The sequence below is a fragment of the Coregonus lavaretus genome (genome assembly GCF_964263955.1).
Source record: "Coregonus lavaretus genome assembly, chromosome: 3".
Classification (NCBI taxonomy): Eukaryota; Metazoa; Chordata; class Actinopteri; order Salmoniformes; family Salmonidae; genus Coregonus; species Coregonus lavaretus.
This window is the reverse complement of record NC_139990.1, coordinates 35,425,882-35,449,386: the sequence shown is the minus strand read 5'-3', so window position 1 is coordinate 35,449,386 and position 23,505 is coordinate 35,425,882. Positions and strand designations below refer to the sequence as shown.

Sequence of the window (23,505 nt, the reverse complement as noted above, 5' to 3'; positions counted from 1 at the left end):
AGTACCTTTTCCTCTTTGTGAATGTGAAGCTGTGTGTAAAAACAACAGGGAGATGAAAGTGGAGGTTTCCTAACATGAACCATCAGACCATCACATTCATCGCTGGGTCACCCACCATCCAGTGTTTCCTAGTGCTCTCAAGGGGGGAAATTGATAACACATTGTCTTCTGCTTAGTGAGCAGCTTAGCCCCGAATACCACTTTTACAGTATATAGTAACCTTTAGTAACCCCCCTCTCTGAGTGTAAAATATAAGACAGTGTAATTACTGCTTCAGCATAGTGATGAGTTTTAATTGATCAAGTCATTATTTTGTATTTCCTTTACATTCGGAATCAATTACTGCCTTGGGAAAAGTTTATTAAATGGTTAGGTTAGTCTGATTATTTGGAGGTGCCTAAGGAGGAATAGATTAGCCCACATACTAACATGAGGGAACCTGATGGGCCAATGAGGGAAGGATACCACAGAGATAGTTACAGAAACTTGTCCTCCACCACAAATTTTAAGAGCATAGTCCTGCATACACTTCAATTGCTTCACCCCGCAAAGAGCCATTGTTTAGAATGTCTCGTTGCGGTACGAAGCAAACACTTCAACTGACTTCAAATGTGTACTCAAACAAATATACTCTAAAATACTTGATTCTTAAACCTTTTTAGATTATTTGCCATATCTTTCCAGTATCTGGTCTTTGCCACCATCTTGTGGTCAAAAATTATTCTCCATCTGCATGAATACAATACTTAGGGTTACCTGTATTATAACCAAAGACAGTACAGTAGCTAGGTTTTCTAAACTCTCTGATATAACAGTTACCACTCAAATCAGAAAAAGTTAAACCAGAAGAGTTAACGAGATATAAAATATCCACTTAGTTCCTTGAGCAGGATGACATTAGGGAATCGTTTTTAATAAGAGTCTATTGACGCGCCTGTGCATCAATCTAAGTAACATAATACAAAACCCCATCAAAATCCGTCAGTTTAAGCTAGAGATACACTACATGTCCAAAAGTATGTAGACACATGCTCGTCGAACATCTCATTCCAAAATCATGGGCATTAATATGGAGTTGGTCCCCCCTTTGCTGCTATAAGAGCCTCCACTCTTTTGGGAAGGCTTTCCACTAGATGTTGCTTCCACTAGATGGGACTTGCTTCCATTCAGCCACAAGAGCATTAGTGAGGTTGGGCACTGATGTTGGGCGATTAGGCCTGGCTCACAGTCCGCATTCCAATTCATCCCATAGGTGTTCGATGGAGTTGAGGTCAGGGCTCTGTGCAGGCCAGTCAAGTTCTTCCACACCAATCTCAACAAACCATTTCTGTATGGACCTCGCTTTGTGCATGGGGGAATTGTCATGCTGAAACAGGAAAGGGCCTTCCCCAAACGGTTGCCACAAAGTTGGAAGGACAGAATTGTCTAGAATTTCATTGTATGCTGTAGTTAAGATTTCCCTTCACTGGAACTAAGGGGCCTAGCCCGAACCATGAAAAACAGACGAACTGACTTGTTGGAAGGTGGCATCCTATGACGGTGCCACATTGAAAGTCACTGAGCTCTTCAGTAAGGCCATTCTACTGCCAATGTTTGTCTATGGAGATTGCATGGCTGAGTGCTCAAATTTTATACACCTGTCAGCAACGGGTGTGGCTGAAGTAGCCGAATCCACTAATTTTAAGGGGTGTCCACATACTTGTGTATATATAGTGTATCAGGTTTTTTGCATGGGCTGCATCTCAATCCACCACATCCACTTATACCGGCCTTCCGCGTCTGCGGTGAAAGGTGGCAGAGCTAGAGCGGTGTTTGTCAGACCATGAGACATCCCGAAAATCGGTCTTCTAACGAAAATGTCTGCAGCGTCCGAATGGTGGTGTTCTCCGTTTTACACTACGACCTCCACAAGTGTCACAGGACTCATCTGAAGTCGGTAATGCTGATGTGCCAACTTCGGTCTATAGTGTCTGAACCGTGAGCTAATATGAACCCACTATGGAAAGGGGAGACTCACGAACACGATGGTGTTCTCCTTTTTGCTCTACGACCCCCACAAGTGTCATGGGACTCGTCTGAAGGTAACCCATACAAACTAATGGAAGTATGGAGGTAGTTTTGTGGCAACAAAATGAAGGGGTTAAATGTGTCCAAAAATATATATATATACAGTGCCTTTGGAAAGTACCCCTTGACTTTTTCCACATTTTGTTAGGGTACAGCCTTATTCTAAAATTGATTAAATTGTTTTTTTCCCCCATCAAATCTACACACAATACCCCATAATGACGAAGCAAAAACTGGTTTAAATAAATTTCTGCTGATTTATTAAAAATAAAAAATGTAAATATCACATTTACATAAGTATTCAGACCCTTTACTCTGCACTTTGTTGAAGCACCTTTGGCAGCGATTACAGCCTTGAGTCTTCTTGGGTATGATGCTACAAGCTTGGCACACCTGTATTTGGGGACATTCTCCCATTCTTCTCTGCAGATCCTCTCAAGCTCTGTCAGGTTGGATGGGGAGCGTTCACGCACAGCTATTTTCAGGTCTCTCCAGAGATGTTCGATCGGGTTCAAGTCCGGGCTCTGGCTGGGCCACTCAAGGACATTCAGAGACTTGTCCCGAAGCCACTCCTGCGTTGTCTTGGCTGTGTGCTGTTTCGGAGGACGCATGACTTGACCTTCGCCTCTCCCGAGTCCGTTGGGGAGTTGCAGCAATGAGACAAGATCGTAATCACGAAATTACACAAAAAAAGAATGAAATAGAAGATCCTAGGGAGCATCAGTCATTTATCAGCACAAACTAAGGGAGCATTGGAGCAAATTATCAAAGAGCTGTAATAAGTGTCCAAATTAGATTTGACAGTAAACAGAGATTGAACCTTTGCCCCAGTCTGAGGTCCTGAGCGCTCTGGAGCGCTCTTCATCAAGGATCTCTCTGTATTTTGCTCTGTTCATCTTTGCCTCGATCCTGACTAGTCTCCCAGTCCCTGCCACTGAAAAACATCCCCACAGCGTGATGCTGGCACCACCATGCTTCACCGTAGGAATGGTGTCAGGTTTCCTCCAGACGTGATGCTTGGCATTCAGGCCAAAGAGTTCAATATTGGTTTCATCAGAACAGAGAATCTTGTTTCCCATGGTCTGAGAGTCCTTAGGTGTCTTTTGACAAATTCCAAGTGGGCTGTCATGTGCCTTTTACTGAGGAGTGGCTTCCGTCTGGCCACTCTACCATAAAGGCCTGATTTGTGGAGTGCTGCAGAGATGGTTGTCCTTCTGGAAGGTTCTCCCATCTCCACTGAGGAAATCTAGAACTCTGTCAGAGTGACCATCGGGTTCTTGGTCACCTCCCTGACCAAGGCCCTTCTCCCCCGATTGCTCAGTTTGGCCGCGCGGCCAGCTCTAGGAAGAGTCTTGGTGGTTCCAAACTTCTTCCATTTAAGAATGATGGAGGCCACTGTGTTCTTGGGGACCTTCAATGCTGCAGAAATGTTTTGGTACCCTTCCCCAGATCTGTGCCTCGACACAATCCTGTCTCGGAGCTCTACGGACAATTCCTTCGAACTTATGGCTTGGTTTTTGTCTGACATGCACTGTCAACTGTGGGACCTTTTATAGACAGGTGTGTGCCTTTCCAAATCATGTCCAATCAATTGAATTTACCACAGGTGGCCTCCAATCAAGTTGTAGAAACATCAAGGATGATCAATGGAAACAGGATGCACCTGAACTCAATTTCGTGTCTCATAGCAACGGGTCTGAATACTTATGTAATATGATATCTGTTTTTTGTTTTTAATAAATATACAAAAAATTCTAAAACCCCTTTTTCGCTTCATCATTATGGGGTATTGTGTGTAGATTGATGAGGAAAATGTTTTATTTAATCAATTTTTAGAATAAGGCTGTAACGTAACAAAATGTGGAAAAAGTCGAGGGGTCTGAATACTTTCCGAATGCACTGTATTATATCTCCTAGATATAGGACAGACACTTCAAAACCTTATTCCTTATGATCTACTTTCCGACTGTCTTTTTTGCCATTTACGAATGTGTTATTCAATGCGTTTCTATGGTCTAAAGTAGTAAAGGCCAAATTCAATATTTTATCAAATAATAACAAATAAAATGTTTTATTCCTTAAGGTTGTGAAGCAATCACATCATATGAAAGGATTATTTGTTAAAATGTCAGTTTATTGCTCATTAATCAATAGTAATACCATATTTTGCAGTCTATGACATAGAATGCAAGTCCTCAACAGACTAAACCTGTATAACATCATACAAACAGAGCACAAGTATCAACAGAAAACACATAATGTTTAGACAATTGGGATCAAGTTAACGATTTTTTAAAACAATTATTCGTATTAAAATAACAGCCATGTCCATACTTAATTCATAAATAAACATAACAGCCCTGTCTGCCTTATACAGCGTTGCCATGTACAGTATGGTTGCCACAATTCTATTAATATTCAGGACGTACAGGAATGATTTACCTGAGTTCAACTCAAATGGGATACAAAAACATGGCAACCTCTTACACTAAGAAATATATAACACTTATTGTACAGACAAAAACAAATCAGGAAAAGAGATCAGTGTGAGCATGATGATACATTTATTCAATTGTGTTTGGACTAGGAACTTATATCTAACTAAACGCACACACTCACATGGCAAGAATGATAAAACTCATTCCTCCAAACCACTGTCAGGTTTCGTCTTTGCATCCATAGCAGGGTGAAGTCAGTTTCATCTCAAGCCCAGAAGACATGATTAGAGTTCAATAAAGATTCTGTCATATTAGTAATTGTCAGAGGATGCCTACAAAAATACGGCCTTAATATTCTGTGGTTGTTTGAGATTGAGCGAGAACAGTAGTCATTGTGAAATATTGTCAGAAGTGAGTGGTTACAGCAAGGTAGATCCCCTGTGGTCAAGCTGCTGGCCCAGGATATCTTGCAAATAAGAGACAGAATACACTAGCTAGTCTAGCTAATCCTCTGATTGACATCCGGAGCTATGAGAGCCGATTTCCAAACGCAACAATCAAACAATGAGGCACAAACGCAAACTGGCATGTCCAGCAACCAGGGCTGGCAGCCAATGACAAATAGACATCCCTATAGCGTAATACACTGTGTTCAAGGCCAGGATGCACGGAATACGATTGTCTAAATCAAATTAACTATGGAGTGCTGGTTTCTACTATCAGGAATTCATGAAGATATTTTATATGATATTCAGCATCTGGAAATGTAAAGGACTTATTGTATAGAGAGAAACTCCAAAGCCAGTTGGGTGTTGTTCCCAGAACAAATAATTTGCACTTTTCACTCTTTTAGATGCAAAATGTAGCTTATTTTGGTTAATGTACGTTTTCCCTAGGTAAGTACAGTTAAGCGTCTGGGTACAGTAGTAAAATGCTGCACATGTTAAGTTCGTATTTACAGTGCTTAGGAATCACAACACAAAGTAGTAAATCACAAATTAAACCATCATACTAGTATCTCTACTCAATATAGAGATGAATAATGTTGAACGTAATAAACCTATTTTTTAAAATCCAGAACTACATATACAAGAAGTTAAATGCGGAAACCCTAGTCATCCAGCCGATCAGTTGGAAGTGCATTTAAGGGTAATTTGTTCTGTTTTTACCCCTTCCCTGTCCCTTTTTAGCCTTTGTGTGGTGCTCAGTCTTTTCAAGTAATACCACATTCCAGTGACATAAATCCATACAATACTCTTCATGTTTTTGCTTCTAGTGGTCCCTTGACCTCTTTAGGTTCCCTGTCTGTCAATGTGGATCAGTAAAAAAAGCGCTGAAAAGAAAGGTTGGATCATAGAGAGCGTAAGAAAGATAATTAGGGGAGTTGTGTAAGCAGGAGAGAGCTTAAAATGGCTCATGAGGACAGCTTGGAGTAGCTGGGTGGTGAGAACTTGCGCTTCAGGTATTTGATGACATAGAGAGGGAGACAGCTGACGACGGTGATCACTGACACCTTCCACAGGAAGGCTGGCGTCGTGATGAAGGCCAGGTCTGGGAGAAAAAACAACACGTTAGAAATCTGTCCAAATATCAGCACATACAATTTGTGCCAGGCACTAACATGTTGATATACAATACCAGTCAAAAGTTCTCGAACACCTACTCATTCAATGGTTTTTCTTTATTTTTACTATTTTCTACATTGTAGAATAATAGTGAAGACATCAAAACTATGAAATAACACATATGGAATCATGTAGTAACCAAAAAAGTGTTAAACAAATCAAAATATATTTTATATTTGAGATTCTTCAAATAGCCACCCTTTGCCTTGATGACAGCTTTGCACACTCTTGGCATTCTCTCAACCAGCTTCACCTGGAATGCTTTTCCAACAGTCTTGAAGGAGTTCTCACATATGCTGAGCACTGGTTGGCTGCTTTTCCTTCACTCTACGGTCCGACTCATCCCAAGCCATCTCAATTTGGTTGAGGTCGGGTGATTCTGGAGGCCAGGTCATCTGATGCAGCACTCCATCTCTCTCCTTCTTGGTAAAATAACCCTTACACAGCTTGGAGGTGTGTTGGGTCATTGCTCTGTTGAAAAACAAATGATAGTCCCACTAAGCCCAAACCAGATGGGATGGCGTATCGCTGCAGAATGCTGTGGTAGCCATGCTGTTTAAGTGTGCCTTGAATTCTAAATAAATCACAGACAGTTTCACCAGCAAAGCACCCCCACACCATAACACCTCCTCCTCCATGCTTTACGGTGGGAAATACACATGCGGAGATCATCCGTTCACCCACACCGCGTCTCACAAAGACACGGCGGTTGGAATAAAAAAATCTCCAATTTGGACTCCAGACCAAAGGACACATTTCCACCGGTCTAATGTCCATTGCTCGTGTTTCTTGGCACAAGCAAGTCTCTTCTTCTTAGTGTCGTTCTTTAGTAGTGGTTTCTTTACAGCAATTCGACCATGGCCTGATTCAAGCAGTCTCCTCTGAACAGTTGATGTTGAGATGTGTCGGTTACTTGAACTCTGTGAAGCATTTACTTGGGCTGCAATTTCTGAGGCTGGTAACTCAAATTAACTTATCCTCTGCAGCAGAGGTAACTCTGGGTCTTCCATTCCTGTGGCGGTCCTCCTGAGAGCCAGTTTCATCACAGCGCTTGATGGTTTTTGCGACTGCACTTGAAGAAACTTTAAAAGTTCTTGAAATGTTCTGTATTGACTGACCTTCATGTCTTAAAGTAATGATGGACTGTTGTTTCTTTTTGCTTATTTGAGCTGTTCCTGCCATAATATGGACTTGGTCTTTTACCAAATAGGGCTATCTTCTGTATAACCTCCCTACCTGTCACATCACAACTGATTGGGTCAAACGCATTATTAAGGAAAGAAATTCCAGAAATTAACTTTTAAGAAGGCACACCTGTTAATTGAAATGCATTCCAGGTGACTACCTCATGAAGCTGGTTGAGAGAATGCCAAGAGTGTGCAAAGCTGTCATCAAGGCAAAGGGTGGCTATTTGAAAAATCTCAAATATAACATATATTTTGATTTGTTTAACACTTTTTTGGTTACTACATGATTCCATATGTTATTTCATAGTTTTGATGTCTTCACTATTATTCTACAATGTAGAACATTGTAAAAATAAAGAAAAACCCTTGAATGAGTAGGTGTTCTAAAACTTTTGACTGGTACTGTATATTAATGTATTATCACTTAGCTCTTAAGGTATTGTTAGTTTTGACTATTCAAAATATTTAGTTGATAATCATGGATCCAGGTTTTCTGTTTAATAGAGCTTTTGCACACATGCCTGGAATGAGACAACACTGAGTGGAATGGTAAAACAATATAAGTAGCAGGCAAATATGCTCAATACGTCACATCAAATAGCGCTGCAAAAGACATGGTCAGAGTATGGCCACTAAAGGAACATGAACAGGTCTCAGCAGTCACAGCACGGTCAAAAACAGTGATGAGAGGAAAGAGTGAAAAGGAAGTGGAAGAGAAGAGAGGTAGCGTTACCACAGTGCTGCACACCTACCCAGAAATGCTCCAAAGGACACCCTGCCTATGCCTGTCCCAAGGACACATACAGTAGCAAAAGAGAGGACGAGCAGCAGAGAGAGAGAGAGAGAGAGAAGATGGCAGACACGAACAAAGCACAGACCTCCAAGGTTTAATTGGGTTAACTCAAACATACAGTGGGGAAAAAAAGTATTTAGTCAGCCACCAATTGTGCAAGTTCTCCCACTTAAAAAGATGAGAGAGGCCTGTAATTTTCATCATAGGTACACGTCAACTATGACAGACAAATTGAGAAAGAAATTTCCAGAAAATCACATTGTAGGATTTTTAATGAATTTATTTGCAAATTATGGTGGAAAATAAGTATTTGGTCACCTACAAACAAGCAAGATGTCTGGCTCTCACAGACCTGTAACTTCTTCTTTAAGAGGCTCCTCTGTCCTCCACTCGTTACCTGTATTAATGGCACCTGTTTGAACGTGTTATCAGTATAAAAGACACCTGTCCACAACCTCAAACAGTCACACTCCAAACTCCACTATGGCCAAGACCAAAGAGCTGTCAAAGGACACCAGAAACAAAATGGTAGACCTGCACCAGGCTGGGAAGACTGAATCTGCAATAGGTAAGCAGCTTGGTTTGAAGAAATCAACTGTGGGAGCAATTATTAGGAAATGGAAGACATACAAGACCACTGATAATCTCCCTCGATCTGGGGCTCCACGCAAGATCTCACCCCGTGGGGTCAAAATGATCACAAGAACGGTGAGCAAAAATCCCAGAACCACACGGGGGGACCTAGTGAATGACCTACAGAGAGCTGGGACCAAAGTAACAAAGCCTACCATCAGTAACACACTACGCCGCCAGGGACTCAAATACTGCAGTGCCAGACGTGTCCCCCTGCTTAAGCCAGTACATGTCCAGGCCCGTCTGAAGTTTGCTAGAGTGCATTTGGATGATCCAGAAGAGGATTGGGAGAATGTCATATGGTCAGATGAAACCAAAATACTCGTCGTGTTTGGAGGACAAAGAATGCTGAGTTGCATCCAAAGAACACCATACCTACTGTGAAGCATGGGGGTGGAAACATCATGCTTTGGGGCTGTTTTTCTGCAAAGGGACCAGGACGACTGATCCGTGTAAAGGAAAGAATGAATGGGGCCATTAGATTTTGAGTGAAAACCTCCTTCCATCAGCAAGGGCATTGAAGATGAAACGTGGCTGGGTCTTTCAGCATGACAATGATCCCAAACACACCGCCCGGGCAACGAAGGAGTGGCTTCGTAAGAAGCATTTCAAGGTCCTGGAGTGGCCTAGCCAGTCTCCAGATCTCAACCCCATAGAAAATCTTTGGAGGGAGTTGAAAGTCCGTGTTGCCCAGCGACAGCCCCAAAACATCACTGCTCTAGAGGAGATCTGCATGGAGGAATGGGCCAAAATACCAGCAACAGTGTGTGAAAACCTTGTGAAGACTTACAGAAAACGTTTGACCTGTGTCATTGCCAACAAAGGGTATATAACAAAGTATTGAGAAACTTTTGTTATTGACCAAATACTTATTTTCCACCATAATTTGCAAATAAATTCATTAAAAATCCTACAATGTGATTTTCTGGATTTTTTCCCCCCACTGTATGTGCATCACACTAAAACACACAAGCTGCAGTGCAGTGTAGTGCAAAAGGTGAGACTGTTTCACTACTACAAGAGTAAAGTGTTTGGCAAACCTGCCGTCCACATAACAAAAAGCAAAGAGCAACATAAAATATTTTTCAGCACAATAGCAAACATGTTTACATTTTAGTCATTTAGCAGACACTCTTATCCAGAGCGACTTACAGTTAGTGAGTGCATACATTTTTCATACTCATTCATTTACAAACAGCATACAATTATTTAATATTTTTCTTTGGCCCTAAGGGTTTAAATAAAGTTGAATTTAGTCGTTTTTTTCCTCAGATAAACAACATTTGCTTACCAAAGTACTCATTGAGGAAGGCAAGCGAGGCTATGTAGCAGCCCAGACTGAGGAACTCTGCTAGCACCATGAGCCAGTGCCAGGTACGGATGTTAAGCGCCACCATGAGCAGCTCGGTGAGGATCAGCGCAGTGAAGGAGATGGCCACCACGTGCACAAACTCAGACTCAAACAACAGCAGTGCGCCGTACATCAGGATGCCACCTGGGGGGCGCCACAAAAAAAGTGTTAGTGACGTAGTAGTGGTTGAGTAACTGTTTAACCAGCTTGAGAAAGAAACTAGAGAAAGATCAACTAGAATTTATTCTAGTCATCATTATTCTAGTTAATAACAATAAGACCTAACATAAAATGTATCATCTTATTATTTTAGGGGACCAAATATGACAAGTACATTAGGCCTTTGTTTTGGTTTATTTATTAAGTTACTTTGATCCCCAATGCTCACTGAAAGTCTGTTATTCAAAGTATGTTCATTGAGACACCAGACAGGGTCCACCTATTAGGATTACAGTAAGTCTTAAGACACAGGATTTGACTCAATTACATTATTTATGAGGGCAAACAATGTGTCCAAGTGTATCCCAAACCCACCCAGGTAAACCCCTTTGAGTACTGTAGCTTGACACTCATTAATCTATTCTATGGTGGTGCCTACTGTATTTTGATAGCCTTCCATTTAATTATAACGCGCCACAAATTGACCTTAATAGCCTATTACTGATCACATAATTGCCTTTTCCATACAGTCTACATACAGTGCATTCCTGGGAGTTAAACTCTGTAATAAATTAAAACCGACGATCGTGGCCTGATATTTTTTCTCCCCCCTCCTCATATCTCCGTTTTTCATTGGACTTTGGTAATAGACCTTTAATTAAAAAACGAGAGCTGTCAGGAAATGACGCTTCAGTAGGAACATAGATCTTTCTCAACACGCTGCATGGCTTAGCGATTACAGAAATATCGATTTACTGGACGGACAAAAGCCTGCGTGTAGCTGCGGATGACACTTGGAAACCTAAGCTTCTGAGAAACAGGACTGTCTGAGAGTCAGGGGGCCAGGGGACTGAAGTATTGCACATAGTAAAAATGATGAAATACAAGTGTGGTGCCTAGATGAATGGTCAGTAATAAAATACTAACTTAGAAAGCTACAGAGGAGTATCCTGTCAATCCTCTTACCTTGGTAAATACTGATTAACACCCAAATGAGGAAAGTCTTGAAAGACAAGGAACGACCCTAGAAGAAGAGAAAAATACAGAATTGCAGACATCATAATATAATTCCTGTCAAACCACAAAACACAACTTTTGAATTCACTTTAACCTGTTAAACCCTTAATGAATATAGAGTCAGTGTAAATTGACCATCAATTCCCTTTGTCAGCCTGTATTATATAGGAGAGGTTGTCATCGTACCTTGGTGAGGTCTTTGTAAAGCTCAGGGTACAGCAGGGCCATCTCTGGCTTCACGTCCTGGTCCAGCACCAGGGAAAATACAGGAAACATAGTGTAGATGGTAGAATACCTGCACAGAAGGGGAGAACACAGGACTGAGTTAATACAGAACACTGTACCACAGCATCAATAGAAAGGGTCTCACCTTGTCATGTTTAGATGCATGCACATACTGTACGCAAAAAAAAAATATATATAGAAATATAGACAACCACATACCCAACCATGAGAAAACCCTGGTACAAAGGGACTGATGCAAAGTAGAAAATGGAGGAAAACACCGCCTGCAAAGAGGGAGCGATATGACACATTTCATTCAAGTCCTTCCATATTCAGTACTACTAACATAAACATGTTCAGGTCTGTTACCTGCATGGCTGATATGATCATGCCTCGGTGCATGACAAACTGGCCCAGGGCTGCTGAGCGCTTGTAGCTGTTCCTGCCGTGGACCATAAGCAGCCGGCCAATGTGCTTAAACTGAGTGATGGAGAAATCTGCCGCCAGGGATGCCTGCTTCCCCTCCTGCATGGGGAGCGCATAAGTGCGTAATGTTATTCATACGGAAGGACACACCCCATATCAGACTAAATATGGCACCCATAAAAGGTTTTGCATTTAATTTGAATGTAATAATATGTGGATAGGGTAAGAGGAGGAGTGATATGGATCGTTTACCTTTCCTTCAATGCCGATACCACAGTCTGCTGCCTGGATCATACTGACATCATTACCTCCATCACCTGGGAGAGACAAGAGAGCCACACTTCAACCACAGGCTCAATAATAACATGTAAAAGAGCCATATGGAAATAAGGCTTATGCCCCAGGATGATGAGAGAACAATGTTAACAGAGATGCTTGTGCTCTTTGATTGCCATCTTGTGGACGTTATAGGTGTGTACCTTCTCATACTGGGTCTAGTTTCTTCTTTTTCAAAAAAAGTAGTCAATAGTCAATAGAGAGGTATATTACTGGTAGGTATTTTCTACAATTGACTTATTTAATTATTGTACACAGATCATTGTAGCAGTTGTGTCTCATACAAAGGATGAGAGTAGTTAGTTGTTATGCATCTGGGTCTTGTCCAGGGTGCAAAAGGGCTCACCTATGGCACAGGTTCTGTTGGCTGTGTGCTGCTTGAGCAGGTGGACGATCTGGGCTTTCTGAGTGGGGGAGCAGCGACAGCAGACTACCGCCGGACACTGACATGCCAGCTCCACAAACTCATGCTCATAGTACCGCAGACACACCTGTGGGAAGATAAACATATGGATTCGGAAAATGCAAACACATCCGGACCCACACAAGAACATTTACATAATGAAGTACTTACTGTACCATCTCTTCAGATCAATGGTGTTATAATTAAGCAATAAGGCCCGAGGAGGTGTGGTATATGGCCAATATACCACAGCTAAGGGCTGTTCTTATGCATGACGCAACACGGAGTGCCTGGACACAGCCCTTAGCCATGGTATATTGGCCATATATCACAAACCCCTGAGGTGCCTTATTGCTATTATAAACTGGTTACCAACGTAATTAGAACAGTTAAAATAAATGTTTTGTCATACCCGTGGTATACCACGGCTGTTAGCCAAATCAGCATTCAGGGCTCAAACCACCCAGTTTATAATGTTTTTTTTTGGCTTATGAAATCATAACTGACGTGCTTTGTACCACTGTTTGCGGTTTTGGCCTCAAAAGGTTTTACTTTTGACACCAGAACCTTTTTGACTTTTTGGCTGCATCTACATTACAATCTGCTTTGAGAGGTCTGTGAGAAGTGTGTCGTGCTGTAGTACCTCCAAGGAGTCTCCAGAGATGACGAGAGCACAGTCGTGTTTCCTTCTGAAGGCATTGAGCTCCAGATGGGCCTCTCCTCTGTTGGAGACCTGCTCGAGAGCCAGGCAATACAATTAGTGGAAGGACAGACACAAGACCATTTCCTCATCCCTTTAACTCTCATCAAGTGACAGATTATTATCTTAACATGAAAAAGAAGGAGAAGCGTACCGATCTGAAGACATGAATATCTTGGCTTCTGGACACCAAATGGGAGCTTTTAGCGATACAAGTAGCTGTCTCCAGCTTATCCCCAGTCAGCATCCATATCTGAATAGAAAACAAAACCATGACATGGAATCAGTGACAGACTATTTGCAATGGCATTAAAAGCAACATTTTACAAGGACTCTTTTTCACAGCTAACATGATACTGTACATGGAAAGAACAGCGCAATAGAAATGCAGCCAACATGTAACAGTACGTTCACAGTTGTAGTAAAACACAAAAGGATAGTGTGGTCTCACACCTTGATCCCAGCGTTTCTGAGGAGCTCCAGGGTTGGCCTGACGTCGGCCTGTAGTTGGTCCTCAACCCCAGTCAAACACAGAAGCTCCATCTCCCTCTCCAGACTCTCTACCACCGCTGACACCTTCAGAGCCCGGTCATGGATACTCAGCTTGGCCTGGTTGTACCGGTTCTACACCAACATAGAGAGGGAAAGATAGTCAGTCAGTGAGGGAGGCAGAGATGAGAAAGGAAGTGATAATGAAAGAGCGATAGGGAGGTAGAAATCGATAGACCAAGGGAGAAAATCCGAGAAATAAATAGCCATGGCAAGTGTAGAGCACAGGGCAAGAGAGGAGAGGAAATAAGTGGAATGAGGGCAAGTAGGCAGCTCATTCAGTTTGAAGATTCTTTTGAATTCAGCAGGACATTAAGAAGGGACATTATGTTTTGTACCTCAAAGTCTGTATACTGCTCCTCAGACAGAGATTTCTTAGCCACCACCAGGGTCCGAAGCCCTTCCCTGGCCATGTTCCCACACTGAGAACAAAAGAGGGGATTGTCAGGAAAGAGTGACGTAATATGATAAAAATAGAAATTACTGAACATTTGTAGAGACACAAACTTAATCTCTATATTCCAGTCAGATACATATTTATTAAACAAACAATATGTTTTAACAAATTTCATATGGCATACAGTAGGTTTAACATACGCTGAATACTATACATCACAGGCATAGATAATTTAATCTAATTGAGTCAGCTGCATCAGAACAGCACGTACAGTCAACCAACAAAGACAGAAATCAATGGGGAATAACGCCGCCTCGGGGCAAAGTTCAGAGGACACAAAAGCCACATTTTATTTTTTTATATGAAACGCCAATGAGCTGAAACTGACGCGCTGATTGCTTATTGACATGGTACCCATATAGCACCACTGCTTGGACAGTCCGCGGGATATTACAGTCAATGGAACCTCATTAACACCATTGTTAGGAATATGACATACTGTCAGTATTCCAAATGGCACCCTATTCCCTATATAGCGCACTATATTAAACCAGAGCCCTGGTCAAAAATAGATAGGGAATAGGGTGCAATTTGGGACGAAGACATTAATGCCTCCTAGGAAAGGAATCCACTTCATGTTGGTCACTAATTAAATCAAAAACAGCCCCTGGTCCTAAATGACTCAATATTGCCAATACAATTATGAACATACAGTATTGCACACCCAGTCATGGGTGGGCCTGTTGATCTTGTGATGAATGAATGTCCTGGTTAACAACAAGAGGTAATTACCCTGCATGTGTTCGATACGTTTTATTCATACGTACAACACAGTCTGGATGGAAGCCTTACCTCCTCCTCCAGCCAATCATTGTACTGCACGATACACGCCATGGCAACATCAGCACCCTTTATATAAAACGTGATGTCACCTGTGGTCTCCTCCTAGAGCAAAATATGAAACAATTATAGCTGTATAATCATATAAAAAGCATTCCAGTGCCATATCATACTAACACCAAAACTGAATACAAATATAATTTTTTGTTAACATGCCTGTATGTATGTATGTACAGTGGGGAGAACAAGTATTTGATACACTGCCGATTTTGCAGGTTTTCCTACTTACAAAGCATGTAGAGGTCTGTCATTTTTATCATAGGTACACTTCAACTTTGAGAGACAGAATCTAAAACAAAAATCCAGAAAATCACATTGTATGATTTTTAAGTAATTAATTTGCATTTTATTGCATGACATAAGTATTTGATCACCTACCAACCAGTAAGAATTCCGGCTCTCACAGACCTGTTAGTTTTTCTTTAAGAAGCCTTCCTGTTCTCCACACATTACCTGTATTAACTGCACCTGTTTGAACTCGTTACCTGTATAAAAGACACCTGTCCACACACTCAATCAAACAGGCTCCAACATCTCCACAATGGCCAAGACCAGAGAGCTGTGTAAGGACATCAGGGATAAAATTGTAGACCTGCACAAGGCTGGGATGGGCTACAGGACAATAGGCAAGCAGCTTGGTGAGAAGGCAACAACTGTTGGCGCAATTATTAGAAAATGGAAGAAGTTCAAGATGACGGTCAATCACCCTCGGTCTGGGGCTCCATGCAAGATCTCACCTTGTGGGGCATCAATGAGCATGAGGAAGGTGAGGGATCAGCCCAGAACTAAACAGCAGGACCTTGTCAATGACCTGAAGAGAGCTGGGACCACAGTCTCAAAGAAAACCATTAGTAACACACTACGCCGTCATGGATTAAAATCCAGAGGAGGAATGGGAGAAGGTAATGTGGTCTGATGAGACAAAAATATAGCTTTTTGGTCTAAACTCCACTCGCCGTGTTTGGAGGAAGAAGAAGGATGAGTACAACCCCAAGAACACCATCCCAACCGGGAAGCATGGAGGTGGAAACATCATTATTTGGGGATGCTTTTCTGCAAAGGGGACAGGACGACTGCACCGTATTGAGGGGAGGATGGATGGGGCCATGTATTGCGAGATTTTGGCCAACAACCTCCTTCCCTCAGTAAGAGCATTGAAGATGGGTCGTGGCTGGGTCTTCCAGCATGACAACGACCCGAAACACACAGCCAGGGCAACTAAGGAGTGGCTCCGTAAGAAGCATCTCAAGGTCCTGGAGTGGCCTAGCCAGTCTCCAGACCTGAACCCAATAGAAAATCTTTGGAGGGAGCTGAAAGTCCGTATTGCGCAGCGACAGCCCCGAAACCTGAAGGATCTGGAGAAGGTCTGTATGGAGGAGTGGGCCAAAATCCCTGCTGCAGTGTGTGAAAACCTGGTCAAGACCAACAGGAAACGTATGATCTCTGTAATTGCAAACAAAGGTTTCTGTACCAAATATTAAGTTCTGCTTTTCTGATGTATCAAATACTTATGTCATGCAATAAAATGCAAATTAATTACTTAAAAATCATACAATGTGATTTTCTGGATTTTTGTTTTAGATTCCGTCTCTCACAGTTGAAGTGTACCTATGATAAAAATTACAGACCTCTACATGCTTTGTAAGTAGGCAAACCTGCAAAATCGGCAGTGTATCAAATACTTGTTCTCCCCACTGTATGTATATACACTGCTCAAAAAAATAAAGGGAACACTTAAACACCACATCCTAGATCTGAATGAATGAAATAATCTTATTAAATACTTTTTTCTTTACATAGTTGAATGTGCTGACAACAAAATCACACAAAAATTATCAATGGAAATCAAATGTATCAACCCATGGAGGTCTGGATTTGGAGTCACCCTCAAAATTAAAGTGGAAAACCACACTACAGGCTGATCCAACTTTGATGTAATGTCCTTAAAACAAGTCAAAATTAGGCTCAGTAGTGTGTGTGGCCTCCACGTGCCTGTATGACCTCCCTGCAACGCCTGGGCATGCTCCTGATGAGGTGGCGGATGGTCTCCTGAGGGATCTCCTCCCAGACCTGGACTAAAGCATTCGCCAACTCCTGAACAGTCTGTGGTGCAACGTGGCGTTGGTGGATGGAGCGAGACATGATGTCCCAGATGTGCTCAATTTGATTCAGGTCTGGGGAATGGGCGGGCCAGTCCATAGCATCAATGCCTTCCTCTTGCAGGAACTGCTGACACACTCCAGCCACATGAGGTCTAGCATTGTCTTGCATTAGGAGGAACCCAGGGCCAACCGCACCAGCATATGGTCTCACAAGGGGTCTGAGGATCTCATCTCGGAACCTAATGGCAGTCAGGCTACCTCTGGCGAGCACATGGAGGGCTGTGCGGCCCCCCAAAGAAATACCACCCCACACCATGACTGACCCACCGCCAAACCGGTCATGCTGGAGGATGTTGGAGGCAGCAGAACGTTCTCCACGGCGTCTCCAGACTCTCACGTCTGTCACATGTGCTCAGTGTGAACCTGTTTTCATCTGTGAAGAGCACAGGGCGCCAGTGGCGAATTTGCCAATCTTGGTGTTCTCTGGCAAATGCCAAACGTCCTGCACAGTGTTGGGCTGTAAGCACAACCCCCACCTGTGGACGTCGGGCCCTCATACCACCCTCATGGAGTCTGTTTCTGACCGTTTGAGCAGACACATGCACATTTGTGGCCTGCTGGAGGTCATTTTGCAGGGCTCTGGCAGTGCTCCTCCTGCTCCTCCTTGCACAAAGGCGGAGGTAGCGGTCCTGCTGCTGGGTTGTTGCCCTCCTATGGCCTCCTCCACGTCTCCTGATGTACTGGCCTGTCTCCTGGTAGCGCCTCCATGCTCTGGACACTACGCTGACAGACACAGCAAACCTTCTTGCCACAGCTCGCATTGATGTGCCATCCTGGATGAGCTGCACTACCTGAGCCACTTGTGTGGGTTGTAGACTCCGTCTCATGCTACCACTAGAGTGAAAGCGCCGCCAGCATTCAAAAGTGACCAAAACATCAGCCAGGAAGCATAGGAACTGAGAAGTGGTCTGTGGTCACCACCTGCAGAACCACTTCTTTATTTGGGGTGTCTTCCTAATTGCCTATAATTTCCACCTGTTGTCTATTCCATTTGCACAACAGCATGTGAAATGTATTGTCAATCAGTGTTGCTTCCTAAGTGGACAGTTTGATTTCACAGAAGTGTGATTGACTTGGAGTTACATTGTGTTGTTTAAGTGTTCCCTTTATTTTTTTGAGCAGTGTATATACACACACACACACACACACACACACACACACACACACACACACACACACACACACACACACACACACACACACACACACACACACACACACACACACACACACACACACACACACACACACACACACACATATATATATATACACTTATATTAAAGCTGATCTACCCCCTAAAAAAAGTATTTAAACCCAGGGCTGACTAACACACACACACACACATATAGTTTTGTTGACCATTACATGTGTGGTAACTAAGTCCATACCCTGATGATGATGCCCATCCTCTTGCTCTCGGAGGTGAAGGGGAAGATCTGCAGGATGTAGTAGGTTAGGATCTGTCCTGCTGGGGTCTTCAGCTGCAGGGAGGTCAGGTCCCTGTTCACCAGAGTCAGCCCTACGCTCTCCGTCCACCGCACCAGCGCCACCTGAAGAGCAGCAACGTGCACACACACAGTAAGGTCAATGGTGAGGAACACACCTGCACTACTACACAGACCCAGGCACTCTGTGCCTCTCACTAGGGGCTAGCTATGGGTCCACATAGAGGGTTCAGAGGTCAAGGTTAGGGGCTCTGTGTACGCTCACAGGGTCAACTTCCTGATCGCCCTGAATCAAAGGAAACACACATGAAAGTAACTGGTTCATTGTTAAGTATCATTCACAGCTGAGAGTGAATACAATGAGACACAGAAGGAGGCTGTTGGCCTCATAGTAACAGAAGGACTATTAACTATAATTCAGTGTCCAATTATTACACAATAGAAGGAGTAGAATGGTGAATAATCCTGAAGTCATAGGCTATGCCTTAGATTAAGACAAATGGTGAAGGGACACATTTGTTATCCAGGATCATTACGATGCTAGATAAGCTAAAAAATATGCACATTTGGATAATTTGTTTGTCCAATAATCTTAAGTATCACTTGCGGTCAAAACAAATAAAAGGTAACATGGTCAATAATTGAAACTGAAACGCACGCACTAAAACTGGCCTCTACTTAACAGATCTTAACTAACAAGGTTATCATAATGAATGGGGATCTTTGTGTGTGTCTGTCCCTTCCCCCAATAAATGGGGCATACGCTCAACCGCAGCTTCATGTAAACAACCTACACATCCATGCTCAGTGTGCCAAAGTAAATATTTTCTGTGGTTTAACAACTGGTTATATCACAAACCATTGAACTATAAGAACACACTTTGCATTTCAAAATAGTGTCCAGTACACTATTGTGATGCAGCACATCCCTTTACTAGATATAACCCAAAATCCTGAAGCATTCACGGTTGTAATATTGATAGTTTGTTGCCTTACAAATACTCTGTATACAATGCTCTAGGTGCCTTATCTCTGGAGTGGAGTTCATTCACAAACAGAGGAGTGTTTTTCTGTTTGTCTTTTCCCTCCTCTCCTCAGCAGGAACTCCCGCCCCCTAAGTGAGCGTTCAGCTGCACACAACTCAATTCTCCACGGGTTCATTTCAATTTGCTCACTCAAAGGTTGTTTTATTATACTCCTGACCTACAAATTGGAACTTCCTGCTAATACCCCATCATTTCTTTCTGGTTCCCCTTTGAGGTCCGTGCTAGAGCTGGCTATATTTACTTAACACACACATCTGTGGATCATAATCGCATGGGCGCACGTGCGGCACGTACGCGTGTACAAACACGTACAAACGCAGTCAGGATTTAATACCTACCTCCTCAATCTAGTTTATCAGCTCGATGGGAACTGTTTAAAGCCATGTCAACATTGATACAAACTGTGCGTAAATCATGTGTTACACAAGTAATATAAGAGACTACCCGTGACTACTTGACGACAATGGCAGACCGGTTTAAACTACCCAATCAATCATTTCAATAGCATTCCCAACGTTCTAGTGATCATGTATATCAACATGGCAGCGCTGCATTTAAAATGAACAGCAGCTAAGCATTTCATGATGAAAATTGATCTGTAATAGCTCAATTCTTCCCACCATGTCATTACCAATCAGAACTAGGATTTTAACAGCACTTGCTAAATATGATTTTCTTAATTGATTTAGGGTGGTCAACATTCAAAATACTAGCTTGTAGCAATCACATTAAAACTGCATGTACAGTACCAGTCAAAAGTTTGGACACACCTACTCATTCAAGGATCTTTCTTTATTTTTACTATTTTCTACATTGTAGAATAATAGTGAAGACTTCAAAACTATGAAATAACACATATGGAATCATGTAGTAACCAGAAAAGTGTTAAAAAAAATCTAAATATATTTTATATTTGAGATTCTTCAAAGTAGCCACCCTTTGCGCCTTGACAGCTTTGCACACTCTTGGCATTCTCTCAACCAGCTTCATGAGGTAGTCACCTGGAATGCATTTCAATTATAATATAATAATAATATGTCATTTAGCAGACGCTTTTATCCAAAGCGACTTACAGTCATGCGTGCATACATACATTTTTTTTTTGTGTGTGTATGGGTGGTGCCGGGGATCGAACCCACTACCCTGGCGTTACAAGCGCCATGCTCTACCAGCTGAGCTACAGAGGACCAATTAACAGCTGTGCCTTGTTAAAAGTTAACTTGTGGAATTTCTTTCCTTCTTAAGGCGTTTGAGCCAATTAGTGGTGTTGTGTCTAGGTAGGGGGGGTATTCAGAAGATGGCCCTATTTGGTAAAAGACCAAGTCCATACTATGGCAAGCACAGCTCAAATAAGCAAAGAGAAACGGAGCAGCTCAAATAAATGCTTCAGAGTTCAAGTAACAGACACATCTCAACATCAACTGTTCAGAGGACTTCATGGTCGAATTGCTGCAAAGAAACCACTACTAAAGGACACCAATAAGAAGAAGAGACTTGCTTGGGCCAAGAAACACGAGCAATGGACATTAGACCGGTGGAAATCTGTCCTTTGGTCTGATGAGTCCAAATGTTAGATTTTTGGTTCCAACCGCCGTGTCTTTGTGAGACGCAGAGTAGGTGAACGGATGATCTCCGGATGTGTGGTTCCCACCGGGAAGCATGGAGGAGGTGGTGTGATGGTGTGGGGGTGCTTTGCTGGTGAAACTGTCTGTGATTTATTTAGAATTCAAGGCACATTTAACCAGCATGGCTACCACGGCATTCTGCAGCGACACGCTATCCCATCTGGTTTGCGCTTAGTGGGACTATCATTTGTTTTTCAACAGGACAATGACCCAACACACCTCCAGGCTGTATAAGGGCTATTTGACCAAGAAGGAGAGCGATGGAGTGCTAGATCAGATGACATGGTCTCCTCAATCACCTGACCTCAACCGAATTCAGATGGTTTGGGATGAGTTGGACCGCAGAGTGAAGGAAAAGCAGCCAACAAGTGCTCAACATATGTGGTAACTCCTTCAAGACTGTTGGAAAAGCATTCCAGGTGAAGCTGGTTGAGAGAATGCCAAGAGTGTGCAAAGCTGTCATCAAGGAAAAGGGTGGCTACTTTGAAGAATCTCAAATATAAAATATATTTTGATTTGTTTAACACTTTTTTGGTTACTACATAATTCCATATGTGTTATTTCATAATTTTGATGTTGTCACTATTATTCTACAATGTAGAAAATAGTGTAAATAAATAAAAATCATTGAATGAGTAGGTGTGTCCAAACCTTTGACTGGTACTGTATGTAAAACATTCATACATGCTGACTCTATAGATAAATGTCCATCATTGCAGTTTTATTTGGTCACCTATTGAAAAGGTAAATCAGGGACTTGCATATGCAAGAGACAATATTCAACCAGCCAAACCAATTAATTGCTCCTTTGCCTGGTACTCCCATTGGGGTCCACTTTTTCCATCGGATATCCTATTACCTCATATTGGAGATGATAAACTGCTACTTCATGAGACTCCACAGTCATTAAATGCCATGGTCAAACATTCTCGGGCCAGTCCCGAATGGCAACCTATTCGCTAGAGGCCCTGTTCCAAAGTAGTGGACTACATAGGGAATAGGGTGCCATTTGGGACGCAGCCCTCCTCTGACATCACAGGGTCAGAGGTTAGAGCAGGGCCCTGTTCACAGCATGGTTGACCAGAAGGTCAACTGACCCCTGACCTCGGGTCGGCCCACTTCATCTCCTTAATGACGGCTCATTACATTAGAGAGTCAGCCAATTAAATATGGGTCTCAGTGCTGCGCTGACTGGGCTCTGGCACTTTTTTGTAATGAGGCTGAGGCTAGAGGGAGAGCTAAGGGGAGAGAGAAAGAACATAGAGAGCATGAGAGAGAGAGAGAGAGAGAGAGAGATGTGAGGAAAAGAGACAGATAGGGGTGAGGGGGAACTGAACAACCACAGATCCCTCCCATAGTCTCTCAGATAAAATTTTATATTGATCATCCAAGCAGTGCCAGACAATAGAGGGAGATAGAGCCGAGTGTAAAGGGAAATAAATAAATATACACATGAAGGCGGGACAGGATGGGCGAGCAGGCAGGCAATTCCAGAGCAGACAAAAAGAGAAACTGAGATATATATTTTGTAACTGTTTTATCTTCATTTTGACTGCTAGGCTGGGCTCGAGCCCAGTGCAAGTCAAGGTAAGTTTCACAAAATCATTGTGTCATGGGTGAAAAACACTCCAATGGTCCTGAACACTGTATTATATGGGGGGATTAGCAATCCTTTGATATGTATTGAATAGTGTAAGTCGCTCTGGATAAGAGCGTCTGCTAAATGACTAAAAATGTAAATGTAAAATATTTATGACAAAGTTACATGACGAAGACTCCTCCTCATCCAGCAACCTCTCCTTGTGCCCTGTGTGTATTCAATATTCATCCAGGACTTTCTTGGATTTCTCTAAAAATAGCGGCCATATTCCCATCAGAGAAGGCAGTAAATAATTGGGTAAGCAGTACCTGGTAGTCATAAACAGCCCTACTCTAGGATTTCACAGACAGACAGGCAAAGGAAGGTGACGCCACGGGACTGCCGTTGGGGTCTTAATCAGTCCAGATTCTTCCTTAAT

The 23,505-nt window shown here is 42.6% G+C and overlaps 1 protein-coding gene across 1 annotated transcript in view; it reads right to left on the bottom strand.

Annotated features, from left to right (window-relative positions):
- Positions 1–4,180: 4,180 nt before the first annotated feature.
- The window catches only part of LOC311126914 (putative phospholipid-transporting ATPase IIB), a 66,492-nt gene continuing 47,167 nt past the window's right edge, over positions 4,181–23,505 (bottom strand). Inside the window, exons 16-29 of the mRNA XM_084158612.1 lie at positions 18,760–18,921; positions 15,159–15,251; positions 14,248–14,331; positions 13,814–13,984; positions 13,515–13,613; positions 13,304–13,393; positions 12,604–12,748; positions 12,174–12,238; positions 11,865–12,020; positions 11,715–11,779; positions 11,457–11,565; positions 11,220–11,277; positions 10,035–10,238; positions 4,181–6,056 (exon numbers count right to left, since the gene is read on the bottom strand). Of these exons, the coding sequence (XP_084014738.1) occupies positions 5,920–6,056; positions 10,035–10,238; positions 11,220–11,277; positions 11,457–11,565; positions 11,715–11,779; positions 11,865–12,020; positions 12,174–12,238; positions 12,604–12,748; positions 13,304–13,393; positions 13,515–13,613; positions 13,814–13,984; positions 14,248–14,331; positions 15,159–15,251; positions 18,760–18,921 (1,638 nt within the window). The 3' untranslated portion in view covers positions 4,181–5,919. The remainder of the gene's footprint in view (positions 6,057–10,034; positions 10,239–11,219; positions 11,278–11,456; positions 11,566–11,714; positions 11,780–11,864; positions 12,021–12,173; positions 12,239–12,603; positions 12,749–13,303; positions 13,394–13,514; positions 13,614–13,813; positions 13,985–14,247; positions 14,332–15,158; positions 15,252–18,759; positions 18,922–23,505) is intronic.